The 16,651-nt window shown below is 47.7% G+C and overlaps 1 protein-coding gene across 1 annotated transcript in view; it reads right to left on the bottom strand.

Annotated features, from left to right (window-relative positions):
* LRIG1 (leucine rich repeats and immunoglobulin like domains 1) overlaps positions 1–15,446 on the bottom strand; it is a 104,052-nt gene extending 88,606 nt beyond the window's left edge. Inside the window, exon 1 of the mRNA XM_075549912.1 lies at positions 14,634–15,446. Coding sequence (XP_075406027.1) covers positions 14,634–15,004 — 371 coding nt within the window. The 5' untranslated portion in view covers positions 15,005–15,446. The remainder of the gene's footprint in view (positions 1–14,633) is intronic.
* Between the last annotated feature and the right edge of the window lie 1,205 nt (positions 15,447–16,651).

Below are 16,651 nucleotides of genomic sequence, written 5' to 3'. Positions count from 1 at the left end.
GTCTCAATAAATAAGTGTAGCTGTCATTATTGCTTCCCATATATGGGTACGGTCTCTCCTGTCCAATTATCCTGCCAATTTCACCTCAATCCTTATTTAAAAAAATAAAAAAAACTCTGACTAGAATTTTCCAACTGCACTGTAACTTTAAGCTTTTCTGTCTCTTCTACATTTAAAAAGAATGCCATTTCCCAATATATAACTCCCAGATGTAGTGTCCACAGATGATTCATCTCTCAGAACAAGTGTTCTGAGACACCAGCTCCAAATAGAGGAAAAACTTGGAATTCCCTTCTCTTTCAAAGTAAGAACTCGCCTAGCTCTGCTTTGCTCAACAGTTTTTTTCAATTATTTTTCCAACTTCTTTTAACAATAACTGCATGGTGTCTGGCACTGACACATCTGATTCTCTGAAGTGGTTCTCAACCAGAGAGTACAAAATCAGGGGACTGGGAAAGATGGGAGGATGGTGCACAAATGTAGGTCTAGGTCAACTGGTTTCCCGAAAGTCCACTCTGACACATTAAAAAAAAAAATCAGACCCACCACAAGCTACCATGTCTCCCTAAAGGCCCACACTGTTGGGGGCTTCTGCTATGGAGCAAAGTCCTAGAACAGCAGTTCTCAACCTGTGGGTCGGGAACCCTTTGGGGGGGGGGGTCGCCCGATTCATAACAGTAGCAAAATGACAGTTATGAATTAGCAAGGAAAATAGTTTCATGGTTGGGGTCACCACCACATGAGGAGCTGTATGGCAGGGTCGTGGCATTAGGAAAGTTGAGAACCACCATGCCAGCAGGTACTCACCCAACAGGTGGCTCTTGAAGGGTCAACAGAACCCCAGGTTTAGCCCACCAACTCCCTAGCACAAGGAAGTGGGCCTTTTGCCCCTGGTGTCTGAATTCTGAAAACACTCCTACGTGATTCTCACACCAGACAATTAGCAACACCTACAACTCGGAAGCCATAAATAGCACTGCAGAGCTAAAGAAGCGCGCAGAGCAGTCAATCAACAAACTAATTACCAAGGGATTTCTTCATACACGACCTTGAGCAATTTCTGCTGCCTACAAACTGAGATAGAGAGCAAAAGACAGGGCTGTGTGAAAAGTGACCTCATCAGATCGGCTCCAAGGATCCCCGGGGAGAGTCTAGATATGAACAAGAGCATCACCAGAACAAAGTTAAGAGAGTGTGTGACCTGACATGTGAAGGAGAGGCGCGCCCACTGGCCTACGATGAACTCAAAAAGCACAATGGGAAAGGTCATCTCTGGGAGAAGGTTTGGTTTTTTTTAAGTCCAATTTTGGGGGTTTACTTCCTTTAGTCCTAAAGTAACCCCTAGTTCTTATTACACTTCTTTCCTTGTCAAGGAGTTCCAAACCACTAAACAGTATCCTCAAACAATGTTCCAAATTTCAAGCATTTGTTCTGAAGGAAAGGGAATTAAAATAAAATGAAAATCCCAAAGTTCCATTTTGTGAATATATCTACATGATAAAGTGACGGTATCAACGAATCCCCAGTGGGAGCAAGATGGAAATCAGAACACAAAGTAAGAGCTCAAGAAGATAGATACTGTATCATGAATAAAATCTTAGGAAGCCAAGATAGGGATCAAAAATCCTTTTTAACAACAGCCTTCTAGGATCAGGTATCAGGCATCATGAGAACAAAAAATCATATCATTGTGAATGAGGGGGAGTGCGGAGTGGAGACCGAAAGCCCATCTACAGGCAATAGGACATCCCCTTACCGGTCGCGGGAAGGACAATAGCCAGTCAGGGTGCAGTGTAACAACAATGAAACATACAACTTTCCTCTAGTTCCTAAATGCTTCCTCCCCCTCCACTATCATGATCCCAATTCTACCTTACACAGCTGGCTGGACCAGAGGATGAACACTGGTACAGATAGGAACTGGAAACAGGGAATCCAGGGTGGATGATTCCTTCAGGACCAGTGATGAGAGTGGCAATACCTGGAGGGAGGAGGGAGAGTGGAGTAGAAATGGGGAACCAATTACAAGGATCTACATAGAACCTCCTCCCTGGGGGACGGACAACAGAAAAGTGAGTAAAGGGAGATGTCGGACAGTGCAAGATATGACAAAAAATAATAATTTCTAAATTATCAAGGGTTCATGAGGGAGGGGGGAAGGAGGGGGTGAAAATGAGGAGCTGATGCCAGGGGCTTAAGTGGAGAGAGAATGATGAGGGCAATGAATGTACAAATGTGCTTGACACAATTGTTGTACATATAGAATGTGTAAGAGTTGTATGAGCCCCTAACAGAATGATAAAAAAAAAAAAGAACAGCCTTCTAAGGACTGAGCTGTACATACCAGGCCGCTGAGTCTGCACCCTGAAAGTATAATGAAAGGTCTTCCTAGTAAAGGGGTTTTCTGAAATCTGCTTTGCCCCGCACCACTTGCGCACAGTGCAGTTCTCACTCCGCATTGCCCAGCCATTCCCTGGTTGCTGGAAAAAAGGCTGCCGGCAGTGGCCTTATGAAAGGCAACAGATAAGTGACACTTATCAGGATCTGTGGGGAAAAATATACCTTTGGCTTGCCCTTTTGACTTATAAAGTCTTGAAAAGTTAAGTCAAATATATCGTCCACCCCAGTTTCCATAGTTTTCTTTAGGCCAGAGGAAATTAGTAAGCCATAATCCAAGAGTGTAACACCAAGTGGAATACTTGCTCTCCTCAAACAAACAGAAATCACTGCCACTGAGTCTATGTCGACTCAGCTACCCCGCAGGACAGGGTGGAACTGCCCCTGGGAGTTTTCCAAACTAGAACTCTACAGGGGCGGAACTCCCCTCTTTTTCTTGAGCAGCATCCGGTGGTTTCGAGCTGCAGACCTTGCCGTTACGAGGGCTCTATTGCTCCCTCTCCACAACCCCGAAAGGCTCACAAAGGGTTCCCTCATTGAGACTCTCCAGCATGCCTATTTCCCTTTGCTGTGGCCCCAGGAATTTCACGCAAAAGCACCAGTTTGTAAGTATCCTAGTTAATGGTGGCGAACAGGTTCCAGCAGAGCTCGAGACTATGATGGGCTCCGAAGGCAAAGAAGAAAGGCCTGTTGGTCTACTTCCCCAAAGTACTCACTTAAAACCTATGAATCCAACCCAATATGTCTGGGTTGACCGAGAACCTGTGGCTTATGGGAGAGGGGGAGGGATGGGGAGGGTGGGGAAATGGAGGGAGGGGGTGGCTGCAGCCATGAGAAGTAGCAACTACACAGAGGTAAGAATCCTACATACACTTCAATTTACTAATTCATACTCACCATCCAAAGGATTTACTCCCCGGCTTTGCTTCAGTTGGGAGGAGCCCTTGTGGCATGGTGGTTTGAAACCACCTGTAGCTTTGGGGGGGGGGGGGAGGACAGGGCTTTCTACTCCCAGAAAGAGTAGTCTTGCTAACTCGTGGGGGGAGTTATAGCTGGGTCTTATAGGGTCACTATGAGCCGACACAGAGTCGATGGCATAAGCTTGGTTTTGAGATTTTTTGTTTTGCTTTTTCCTTCCATGAGGGCCTCACACACCGGCCAACAAGGAGCCTTAGCGTACACAGCAGTGTCCTACGCCCCTGGACCCCCCTTTCTACTACACTGCAACTTCACTGCTTTTAGCTTTATCCTTCTTTGGCCAAAGGAAGCTGTCTGAAACTTTTAAGAAGACTTTATCTGTTCAACCTAGAAGGAATAACTTTACAAGAGTTCGCATATAATTAAGTTCCCTAGACCCACAAGTACATCATAGTTGAGGTCAGCCAGTCTTTCTTTTCGGGTGGGGCAGAATGCAATCCAGTCATTTTTAAGGATTCCTTCAAAGGGGCTTGTGAAAGAATCAAAATATCACCAGAGAGGAGTTCCAGACTCTCCTCTAAGGCAAAGCACGGCCCTCAATGCGGCCAACGCTCCCTCAGCCAAGAGTCCTGCCCAGACAACAAATCTGAGGAAACAATTTGGCGGAATTTGGGGTGCGGCAGATCTCCTCTCCTTCAGAGACAGAGGGAACCCCATCCCCTCGTCTGCCGGTGCTGTGGCCTGTGTCCATCACTTAGTTGCATCAGCAGTAACTTCCTGGAAGCCAGCAGCTAGCTCTCTGTCTAGTTAGGCTTTGAGAGAACTGGGGGCCTATGTGCCAGAAAGCAACACTAGGCCAGGGAGATGGAGAAAATGACAGCAACAAGAGTTTCAATTAAACATTAAAACCCAGGCATGATGCTGGCATTGTGGAAGAAGTACACATTCTCCAAATGCACAACTATAAACTAAAATATCATTCCAAATTTCTCAATTTTAAGTTTTTCCCCCAGAAACTTTTCTTTTTTTTAAAAAATCACTTTATTGGGGGCTTGCACAATTCTTATTACAATCCATACATACAGCCATTGTGTCGAGAACATATGTACATTTGTTGCCATCATCATTTTCAAAACATTTGCCTTCTACTTGAGCCCTTAATATCTGCTGCTCATTTTCCCCTCCTTCCCCACTCCCCCACCTCATGAACCCTTCATCATTCATAAATTATTATTTTGTCATGTTACACTGTCCGACATCACCCCCCACCCCCGCCTTCTTAGATTCTTGTAATCAGTTTCCCCTTTATACCCCACATTCTCTCCACCCTCTAGGCATGGCCACTCTCACCATTAGTCCTGAAGGAGTCATCTGTCCTAGATTCCCTGTGTTTCTAGTTGCTATCGGTACCACTTGGAAGAAGCACACCAGCCTGTCTGACCACGAGGTGTAGAAGGGACCAGTTATCAGGAAGGTGGGCACCCACTGATATGATTTTTAGTTCTTTGATGTCTGAGATCAGTGGGTGCCCACCTTCCTGATATGATCACTGAAGACAAACGTGTGCATAAGCAAATGTGGTGAAGAAAGCTGATGGTGCCCAGCTATCAAAAGATATAACGTCTGGGGTCTTAAAGGCTTGAAGATAAACAAGCGGCCATCTAGCTGAGAACCATCAAAGCCGACGTGGAAGAAGCACACCAGCCCCAGAAACGTTTCTTAAACGCTTAAGAATATGCCTTCACTTTTCTAACCGCAGTCTCTATGGTAAGGCTGTGTCTAATCATTTTCATATTGTGAATTTAATTAAGCTTAATAGATCCATGGCTGTACCCATGTTGGGGCAGCTTTTAACCCACTGAGCACTCCTCAGACTCTACATGGAATTCGATTTCCAGAAGCAGAATAGGGAAATCACTCAATAAACCACAATGGAGTGAATGAGACTGGAGGAGGCGGCCATTCTCTCTGGCTGCCTAATTTGGCTGACAGGAGCTGTATTTGAAAGGGGGCCGCCTAACCAACAAAGTAACAGGCTATGGAGAGGGTAAACAATGGAGTTCCAGAAAACAAAACAAAGCCATTCAGCAGCTACCCAGAGGGAGGGGCAAAAAACATTTTCAAATTTGTGTGAAGTTTAAATAAAGCACAGAGGGTTCCAGAAACCCTGTTTTTTTTTTTGTTTTTTTTTTGCTTTTTAAGGATTTTCTTAGCTGGTTGTCTCTGATTCCATTTAGAGCTGCGGCAAGCAGACACATCTGGGAGGTCAGCCCCACCCCCACCCCATATACACACACTAAAAAAAAAAAAAGGAGTAAACAAGAGTTAACCAATTCAGACTGAACTAGGCCAAGGGCTAATTATCCCTCAATTAACCAACAATATCTGAGATACCAGTTTTTAAATGATCCATTCCTAATTACAGCTGTTCGCTAATGGATTTAATCAACCACCAACAACATGGTAGAAACCTCCAAAGTGCAATGGGGAGAAAGAAAAGTTCACCAGAAACACAGGAACCCGGGGTTTGTAACCCTCCAGCCACCGTGGCTCCTCAAACATTTGTCTAAGGGTAGATTCTTGCAGAGGTTGTTCCAATTCACATTTCTTAAAACCACCCGACAGCTTTTCAAATGAAATTCTATGCCTGAGATTTGCTTTAAAAAGAGAGAAACACAAAAGAGGAAAAGTATATGGGATAGATATCCAATATAACTGGTCAACAGCGGACGATTAAAGCTGGGTGGCAGGTACATGGCTAGGTCATTATTATTCTGTTCACTTGCGTTGTAGGTATTTGCTCTCTCCATAATAGAAGGTAAGAAAAAACACCTGTGCCAGGTAAAAACAAAACAAAACAAAAAACACGTGTACAACCAGCAGATGCTTACTTATAAAGTTTGGCTGTCAATCAAATATCCAGTTATCCATTTTTTAAAAAATCTTCTGCTCCTTGGCTCACAAGAAAAGCAACCTACAAGGATGAACGGATCCTAATGATCAACATAGCGACCTCCTCCATCCCCACCCAGGTGACAGCAGAAAAGTGGGTGAAGGGAGACAGCAGGCAGTATAAGAAAATAATAATTTATTAAGGGTTCATGAGGGTGGGAAGAAAAAAATGAATTGATACCAAGGGCTCAAGTGGTAAGAAAATGTTTGGGAAATAATGATGGCAACATATGTACAAATGTGCTTGACACAATGCATGTATGAATTGTTAGAAAAGCAGTAAGAGACCCGAATAAAATGATTTTTTTAAAAAGCATACTGGCTACACCTTACTTATTTACTCTCACCAGTTAGTGGCTTTCACTAGCCAGCTTGTGACATTCTCATTATCCAGCCCAAATGCTAATGATTGGGCTAGAAATGCTTTCAAACAAAGGGGTCTGCCACTGTCAGGCGTGATCCCAACATCAGGGCTCTATACTCTGCAATTCAAAGGCGCTCAGTCCGCCTTACAGACTATTACCTAAGTAAACTGGTGGGAAAGACTATCAGGACAACCTCCCCAAGATAAGCAGGAGCAGACTGAGGTGGCAAATTACAAACTGGTGGAAGGAGCAATGGACAGGACATTGACAAAGGCCGCGAAAGGTGTCTTAGGAAATCTAGCAGTGAGGTTTTCTGTTGTTTCTCAACTTCCAGCTAAGTCTGTGTCTGCAGAGAGGAAAAGATTAGAGATCTGTACACCACAAAGGGTTACCTTAATCAACACAAAATCCTTAAAAAGAGACAGGTCGGACTTCCTTTAAGTCCTCTGGAGGTTACCTTTTGCCAAAACAAACCAAATAAGCAGTGATTGGGCGCCTGCATCCTGGTTTAGAAGGAAACCAAGATGTATTAGGAATTGCAGAGATGAACGGATTGGTTGTTCACACAATGCCCTTACCGGTTATGCTAGATTAAATAGTAATAAAGAAGCAAACAATCAAGGCCATTCACTGGGGAGGGACTCGACTACAGGTGCAAAAGCACAGCAAACAGTAAAAGGCTTTTCAGGTCACATCCTAGCAGGATTCCTCAATGTCCCCAGCTCACTGCCCACATTCCCAACAAAGTACCATGCAATTGCAAACAGTCCCAAATACTAAAAACATCAGGGCGCCCGTTCCCTGAACACACAACCATCACCTCCTCCTCCCTGAAGCATCTGCAAAGAGTAGTGGGCACAGCACTCGGCTGGCCGGGGAGTCTGTAACCTAAGCCCTGTTTGCAAGGGCACACCTGCATTCTTCCAAGCTTTTGACCGAAGGGAGCGACTGGAGCTCAGCGGGGCTCAGTTTCAATGAAACCCTGGGAAATAATCGGATAAAATTATTAATTTAAGAGCCTCTCACTCCCCTGCCTCCTTTCCAGGAGCCCCTCCCCCCCAAAGGGTAATGCTAAATAGGCTGGTGTATTTGTACAACTGGGATACATTTATAAACCACCTCAGTAATTTCTGCTAATTGTATAATTTCCTGCAACTGTTCAAAGCTTCCCGCCTGATAAGTCCTGAGAGTCCCCAGGGCATGTGCAGTTTCACTTTATACAAATCACCAAAAACCTTGTTACCAGAAGGATGCTTGGGGTGTGAGCTCAGCCACCCTCCCTCCACATCCACATCAGTAAACTTTTCCCAGGAAAGCCTTTGAAGTCTTGCTAAGAGAGATGATGCACATTTTGAGCCACTGGCCATCAGAACTTTTAAGTGGTGGTTGGACTCATCCCGCATTAAGGAACTGAATTAAGCCCGCAGGTCGCCTGACTGGGCCCTAAGAGCAGCTGCTACAAGACAGAACACAGGGTTCCCCCACTATCCGTAAGTAGAGCTCTCCCTGGAGGCCTTCCTATGACCGTGAAGAAGCAATCATCCAAAAGTTACAGAGGAAAACTTTTGAGCAGTGTTGGGTCCAAAAAAAAAAAAAAAAGCCAACGAAGTCATACCAAGTCACATAAAATCAAAATATAACTAACATCAAGTCACAGATACGGTTCACGCCGCAGCAGCTAGTGCCAGGATGCTGAGAGCAGAGTTCCCAGGGAAGGAGTTTGGGAAGTCAGCTGCTAAGGGAGCAAAGAGCTGGAAGAAGACAGTCGCTGACGCTAGCTCAGCTCTGGCAGGGTTTTGTTGTTGTTTTTGTACAAAGAAAAATACTCTTCCGCTTTCTTTGGGGTGAAGACAAGCACTAATGTAGACCCCTGTTGCCATAGCAAAGCAGCAGAGATAGGACTTCTAAAGAGTTTGTGTTGGGGGGTATCCCTTATTATAGAGTTCACCCCAAATCACACACAGCTGTGCCCTGGCAGCCAGTGCCAGGCCTCGACATTAGAAACAAAGTTCCTCTCGTCATCCTTACGACGCCATATCGAGGTGTCTCATTGCCCTGGGTCACCACGGGGTCGATCCCCGCTCCTAGCAACCCTGTGTGTGCAGAGCAGATTGCTCTGGAGGGTTTTCAGGAGCAGATGGCCAGCCTACCTTCCTCTGCCTCCAGGTGGGCTCACACCACCGACCTTTGGGCTAGTTGTCCATCCATAACCGTCCATGCCACCCAGGGTCTGCTCTGCGTAACCAACAGGCAAATAGTGATGCGTTTAAAAGTCCCCAATAATATCACCTTTTAATTAAAACATTTTTTAAAGTGAAGCCTTATCTACTCTTTCTCCCCAATCAATGCCACAAACGAGATGGAAACACAGGTGGGCAACAACAGCGAGAGGACTATGGCAAAGGATGTGATGGGCGAAAAGCGGAGAAACAAATACCATTCTTAAAAATGGAATGGGCCACTGGGTTCTTTACTTGTTTGAGAAGACCGTAACAAAAAGGGGACTCTGTAAACACATGTAAAGCATTACAGTATAGAAAATATAATAAAACACAGAAAGCCTAAAGCCTTCACAAAAGCAAAACTTCACAGGGATACAACCCCATGCACCTCCCACTCCCAAAATGTAAAAATTAAAAACAAAACCTGGATACCCATTGGCAACTTCAAATTAGCTCATTTACAAGTTACCTTTTTCCTGCAGCTTTAAACAACCAGGCCAGGTGCCTGTATCAGGTTCTAAAGTAGAAAACTGCTCAGCCCCAGTCATGTAAATGGGCAACTAACTGTCTTCTGGGGCTGCTATTCTAAACGCTGCAGTTCAATAGAAATCTTTGGGGGGGGCCATAAATAAGTGAATGCAGGTTACAGAGGGTAAACTACTTTCGGGGAGGGGGAGCGAGTGTTAGCTTTTTATTGTGAACTGGGTGACATCTACACAAGATCCTTAGGTTTACATTCAACAATCCATACACAGTTCCATCTCATTGACAGCAATCCCCAGTCACATCCATCATTATCCCACTTCCTCCCTGTTTGCTGTTTCCATTCCTCCTCCTCTGCTAACCTCTGCTCTTCAAAGTCTGATTTCTTTGCAGCTTCTTACTTCTTCTCACATTAACTTAAACACCTCAGACACCTCCATCACCGGTACACACAAGACCTGAAGCAATGAGGAATGGGGCTCCAAAGGCTCAGGTTTACGTCATGAAGAAACAATACTAATAGGCTCTAGCCTTCCCATAGGCCAGGGGCAGTGGAGATTTTAAAATACTTCCCCTCCTCTGCCTGGGGATTTGTCCTTCACCCCTCCTCCCGACTCTTGCAGCAAGACAATGTCTTTAGTCTTTGGAACTCCATCCATTATAAACTGCTCTGAATATCACACAGCCAGAGTCCTGCTCACTTTTAAAAGACGCCCCAGCCTTTCAAACTGCAGTCACCCTGGAGAGGGAAAGTCCCCAGTGAGTCAATGTCACCAAGCTCTTTAATAAGGAAAGTTGAAAGTTAGGCTTGTTCTTGAAACTCACAGTCCTGCAAACTGTGGGATAAGTCAGAGGAATCCCTAAGTTTGAAACAGGGGGAGGGAGAAGAAAGCCCCCTGGCACAACCAACATCCTTTCTTGCTAATAGTAACTTTCACTTCAATGAATCCCTCTGCTAGTCTTCCAACTGTGGGCCTCACTTACAAAATAACCATAGGCTAATTTTCCAGAACCTCCTTCCGGCCTTCCTAGCCTAACAGAGCTTCAAGGCTCCAGCAAGTGCAGAAAACTGGGCCAGGTGCATTGTCAGGCACACAAAACCCCCCTGCTCTCACCGGAATTCCTGTCCACCCTCAAAGAGGGGATACTGAAAAGACTTTGCACCACGGAGACACCTCTGTAGAATGGGGGTAGGCCCTCTATTGTGAGCATGGTGTCTTAGGGAGAGAAAGGTCAGCCAGAGGCCATCCCCATGTGGTCAGAGAGGGCTATGCAGGGAACCCAGGGAAAGTAATTAGCAATGGAAGGCAAGCAAGCTCGGGCTAAGACAGCCACCAGGAAGCAGCCCCCTGGAATGCCAGGATGCTGAACCTGGGCCAATGTGGAATTGTCTTCATCTCTGGAGATGTGCTCAGGAATCAACGCCATTGATGCACGCAAACTGTCCAAAGACGTGAGATCCTGGAACCAAACGTATTTGTGGAGATGAGCACGCTTTTTGCAAAGCGGCCCCTTGCAGGAATATTTCTAAGGAATCTAAAAAGCAAAAGGGCACTCACTGTTGTGCCAATACAGTTATTTCATACCACACCCCACGGTCCTCGGCACGTCACACGTTTGCAGTGTTCGCAGATCAGTGTTTATAGCCATGACCGCTACACAGTGAGACGTATACCTCTCCCCTACTATAACCCATCTTATTTGCCAGAGACCTTAAAAAGTCTTCCACCACGGGTGGGGGGGGGAGGGGTGACGGGAAGGCAGGGGCACAGCAAGGCTAGGCTTCCTACACTTGTTGCAGAATAAAAGGTTCAAGTTCCCTAAAAATTTGGAGAGCGCTTCCACCTTCCAGGTTCTTCTCCCACATTTAAAATGTTCCCTTACTTCCAGCAACCCTTGGGCTCCTCCCCACACAGCAGATGTCACAGCTCTGGTTTAAACACAACTCCAAACTCATTGCCTTTGAGGCCATTCAGACTCTTACTGAAGCAACAGGGCAGGGTAGAATTTCTGTGGGTTTCTCAGACTTTTTAACTCTTTATGCGAGCAGAAAGCCGTCTTTCTCCCTTTGAGAAGCTGGTGGTTTCGAACCCTGCAGTCAGCAGCCTAACATGTAACCAACTCAGGACAACCCAGAAGACCATCTATTTCTTCACAAACTAAATCTCAGCTTGGGTTTGGGAACAATTTGGTCAGCTGCACTTTAAGTCTAATTTGCATTAGCAGGATGGGAAGCATTTTTCAAATCCTAAATTCCCAACCCCCTGCACACCTGGGCCTTCCAGCACAGCTGTACAATTTGAAAGACAAAGGCCCTCTTTGCTTCAAAACTACAAGGACAACCATGGGTTGTGTTTATTTTCTAAAGTAATCAGAAGCCAAGGTTAGAGTTAAGCCTCCCATTTGGTACTGCAACACCTAAGATGAGAGATCCAAATCAATAGACCCATCTTAATGTGTCTCAGGACCCAGGATAACCACATTTGCTGTCCTTGGTGAACTTCCTGGCTTTTAAGCGCATGCCATCTCTCCTCCAAACTGAGGGCAAAACGTTGGTTCCGCCTCTTTACCTGCCCTGCCTTCTTTACCCACAACGCCACACAACTATCCACAAATGTGGTGTTCTCGTGGAAATTGTATTTAACACTTTTCACACGGCTTAAAACCCATGCTCTCAAAAATAATTTCAAAGAAAGCAAACATCTGAGTTCTAAGAAATTGAACTTCTAAAGTTCTGGGAAGCCGGAATAAGGCTTGGCAATGCTTGGTGCTATTTATGAATGTGCTGGTTGGACCATGCCAACCTCACCTACGTCATGGGAGGGAGCCTCAGCTACAGCTCCACCAACTCCAACTGCAAGCTTTGGTGCTGCACAAATTATCCTGCACAAGGATTAACATGACCTTCCGGTCTATCTGCTCCATTCCATGGAGTTCCATCCCTCTTATACAGTGCTGCTTTCCTTACACTGGGCCCAGGAGCAACTCCAACATTAGATACACTGTTTATAAAAGTTTTTAAAAAAAAAAGTCCCATAAAGCCACAGGTCCCCCGCTATCTCAAACCCACAGCTTGGAAATGTTTGAAGGTGCGGCCATAAATCTAGTTCATGGGGTTGTAAACGAACTCAAAGTATTTCCTGGACACAATGGACTCAGAGGATATAAGCTTAGTGAACTAGGAAGATGTTCTATTATATTACAGAGACTTTCTCCCTTCAAGCCTTATGGAATTATAACCAGGAAAACAAGCTGTATAAACATCCTTGATGTAAAATTCAAAATACAACAGACTAATCTGAGAAACTGATGTGAATCTGACGAGGGGGGAATGCTTGATTTTTCTGTAATCAGATGTAAATAAAATAGCTTCACAAACATCTTTCATCGGGTACACTACACTTATGCTGCCACATAGAAAGGGACTTCAAAAAGTTCAGGGGAAAATGGAATAGAAAGATAATGGAATTTTTTTCTGCAGAACTTTCTGGAGCCCCATGGTACTAATCAACAGAGGGTACATCTCATAGTCTGTTATCTCGATCAAATCGGAAGCTCACAACACCCAGAGTGGCAAAAAGGCTACAGTCTTAAAGGTATTCCTGACTTGTGAAATGAGACTCCTAGGCAACAAAAGTTAAAAAAAAAAAAACCTGCCAGTATGTTTTGCTCCAAAAATTAAAGGGCAAGGCAGAATGGATCCAGTGACAATGTGAAAGTGCAAATACGAGGTCACCCTGTCCCCTCCCGGCAGTCAGGGCTTCTGTACTGCGTGCCTTCCCCACAATGCAATTGACACATGGGATCAGGAGTCGCTCTTAGAACAGGTGAGCACTTAAGTTATGATTCTGCCCATGTGATTTTACGGTTTGGAAAAGAAAAAAACACCACCACCCTGCATCCAGCGCTTGTAATAAAAGAACCACAATTTCCCAGACTACTGCAATTAAACTGCTGACAAGGGAAGCCTGGTGGCAGCGGATTCCGACTTGGGCTGCTAACCGAAAGGTCAGCAGTTCGAACCCACCAGCCAATGTTGCCGGCGCGCTTTCACAAAGATTCACTACCTTGGAACCCTTAGTAGGAATCCACCGGAGCTGAGCCAGAGGACCTTCACCTTAGAAAGGAAAACCTTTTTCTTCTTTTGGTAGCCAGACAGCAAGCCCACTTTTTCGTAGATCAAGCCACAGGTGTTGGTTAACATGTGTCACCAGCTGTTTCTCATTGAAATGGTGAGCTCTGTGCCTAAACTCACTGTGGGGCCTCTCCTAGGCGCTAGGAAAGATTGCCAATTATTCAACTGAAAAGCCAACTCTTTTCTGGAAGGTACTCACAGTTACTTAACAGAGATGTTAATTACTGATAACTGGCCAGGATTTGACTCATGGCTCAGATTTTGAGAAGTAAAAGGTTACTATGTTCCACCATGTTTAGTCTGGTTTGGTTTTTTTCTTGCTAAATCTCCTGTTAAGAAGTGCTCCACTGTCCTTGATGGAGACTTATGTCAACAGCGTTCACCGTGCACCAAGGGCCAGGTAAAGACAAAACTGTGGCTGTAGAACCCTCTTCTGGTGAAACGAACTTGGCTTAAAGCAGTCAATCTCTGGCACTTTAATAGCACTACTCCAAAACTCATTTGCACCATTTATAGCGAGGGAACTGTAGAGGGTGGGCCGCGCCCGACCCAACTGTATCCAGCCCAATGGGGCCCAAGGGAGCAGACAGTTAGGGTCTGGTACACCGGTCCCTAAAATGCCCACCAGGCGGAAAGGGCAAACTCGCATCGGTCACAGAGAAGTCTCAAAACGCGCAATGTTCCCAGGCAAAGCCGCCGTCGTCTGCCTCGGGCAGAGCCAAGTCAGTTTACCAGGGTCTACAGAGGATTGAGTACACATACGCTCGTCCTAATAAATAATGTAGGGAAGGAGCAAGGATCTCAGACCCCGAGGAGTCGGGATACAAACGAAGGGCAAAGAGGAAAGCTTCACAGATGCGCAAGCCCTCCCACGTCTCCGCACGGACTTCCTCGCCCTCGCCCTTTTACTTTCACACACTCACACCTCGACATCCTCTCTCGCCTCTGGACACCCACTCACCAGCTTCCAGATCACCCCAAGCCCCCCGCCCGTGGCCCTCCGGACCCCCACCGGGCCCGCTCCTCTCGACGCCCACGCACCACTTCGCCTCTCGCGCCCCCACGCAGCCTCTAACCTAGCACCCCAGCCGCACCCCCTCCCGGGCCACGAAGCCCCGCCGCTGTCCCCGGGGTGCGGAGGGCGGAAAGGGAGGCACTCACAGGCTCAGCGTCCAGGCGGGCAGGTCTCGGGGAAGCGCCGTCAGCCCGCGCCCGCCGCAGTCCAGCGAGTCCCCGGCGCAAGTGCAAGCGGCGGCACAGGGCGCCCGGTGGCCGGCCGCGGCCGTCGCAGGCTCGGCTCGGAGCAGCAGCAGCAGCAGCAGCGGCAGCGGCGGCAGCGGCGAGGACAGGAGGCGAAGGCTAGGCGAGCGGCGCCGGGCCCCGAGCGCTCCCCGGGCCTGCCGCGCCATCTTGTCTGAAGCGCGCTGCGAACTCCGGGCACCGGGGTCTGCGAGGTCCCGGCCGGTCGCAGGCGCGCGCGGGCGGGCGGGCGCGCGGGGGCTCCACTGGGAACTGGGCTCCGCGCCGGGCATGACCACTGGCACAAGATCTCCCCGCGGCGGCGGCGGCAACGCTCAGCGGGCCCCCGGCGCCCGGGACACTCGGCAGCGCCCTGCGGGGGCCGCGAGCCCCGCGCCCATCCGGGCCAACTGGCCGGGACTCAGCCGCGGGGTGCGCGAGCCGTCTCGTCGTCCCCTCGCAGGCTCCGGGCCGGTCCCCGAGCTGCCGCGCTCGCCAAGTGCCGCCGCCGACCGGGGGCGGTGCTGCCGCGCGGCCAGGCGCTCAGAGTCGCAGCCCTAGCCCGGAGCCCGTGGGCATCCGCTCTGGGCTCGGTGGACCGAGTCGGGGCTGCACCGCGGCCGCGAGCCCCGTGCGCCGGGCGGGCCGAGAGCGCGCGCGCAGTCCCCGCTCCGCGCCGCTCCTCCGCGAAGCTCCCGCTCCGCCGACCTCTCGGCCGCAACAATCAGCCACTCGCGGCGAGCGTCCCCTCAGCCCGGCCTCGGCGAGTCCCCCAGGCCCCGCCCCCGGCCGCGCGCCCGCACACACCCCCTCGGCTCACCGCCCCGCGACCGCCTGCTGGCCCACGTTGGATGCTTTGCAACCGGGCCCTGCCACGCCCCTCAGCTGCTGCTCATTGGCTGCCAGCCTTCACGACTGCTAGACTCGAGTGCCATTGGAGGGCTCACCCTAATCCCGCCCCCCCCAGCCTCGGCGGCCACCCCGCCCCCACTCTATTTTCCCACCCAAGGTGTGAAGGGCGGGGGATTGGGAGGAGAAAGAGGATGGGACAGACCCCCGCCTCCTCTTAAAGGGGACGAACAAATTCTTTTGATGAAAAGGGAGATGCTGGCTGGGAGGGGCCGGATAAAAAAATATGCCCCCCTCCCAGGAAAGAAAAAAATATGCCCTCTGGGTTTATAGAAGGAGAGATCATTGGTTCAGAAGATTACATCTCTCTTTAGAACTTTCTGGTCCGGAGTGTTCAGGTAACTAGTGTTTTAGGGCAACCCTTCACTCATTTTCCAGGTTCCCACAAGGAGCAAAATTGCTAAGTCACAGATTTTAAAATGCACACACTTCTTACTGAGTTGGAGCATCGTTATTTCATAAAAGATGGCCCCCTTCTTCCCCACCCAATCTGGAGCTTGTTTCTGCTCATGACTCCTTGACATCTGAAATCCAGCAATATGTCCTTGATTAATGGGGTTACCCAAGAAAGTATGTGTTCTAGAAATCAAATCTCAAAGATGGAGCTAGTTAACTGAAGGATACTTCTGGAAATATTTGCTACAACCTTAGATAAAGCGTTTCTTTTTTTCGAACTAGAGCTTCTTTAAGCCAAAATTAAGAAGCTGTCACCCAACCCCAAGCCCACATCCCTCTGGTGGATTCAGATTCATAGCAATCCTATGGAACAGGGTAGAACTTCCCCTGTAGATCTTTTAGGGTTATAAATCTTTTATTTAATCATTTTATTAGAGGCTCACATAACACTTATCACAATCCATACATACATCAATTGTGTAAAGCACATTTTTACATTCATTGCCCTCATCATTCTCAAAACATCCGCTCTCCACCCAAGCCCCTGGCATCAGCTCCTCATTTTCCCCCTCCCTCCCCATTCCCCTCTCCTTCATGAACCCTTGATAATTTATAAATTATTATTTTGTCATATC

Source organism: Tenrec ecaudatus, chromosome 5 (assembly GCF_050624435.1).
Source record: "Tenrec ecaudatus isolate mTenEca1 chromosome 5, mTenEca1.hap1, whole genome shotgun sequence".
Classification (NCBI taxonomy): Eukaryota; Metazoa; Chordata; class Mammalia; order Afrosoricida; family Tenrecidae; genus Tenrec; species Tenrec ecaudatus.
Note: the sequence above shows the minus strand (reverse complement) of the source record. Positions and strands in the feature narration are given on the sequence as shown.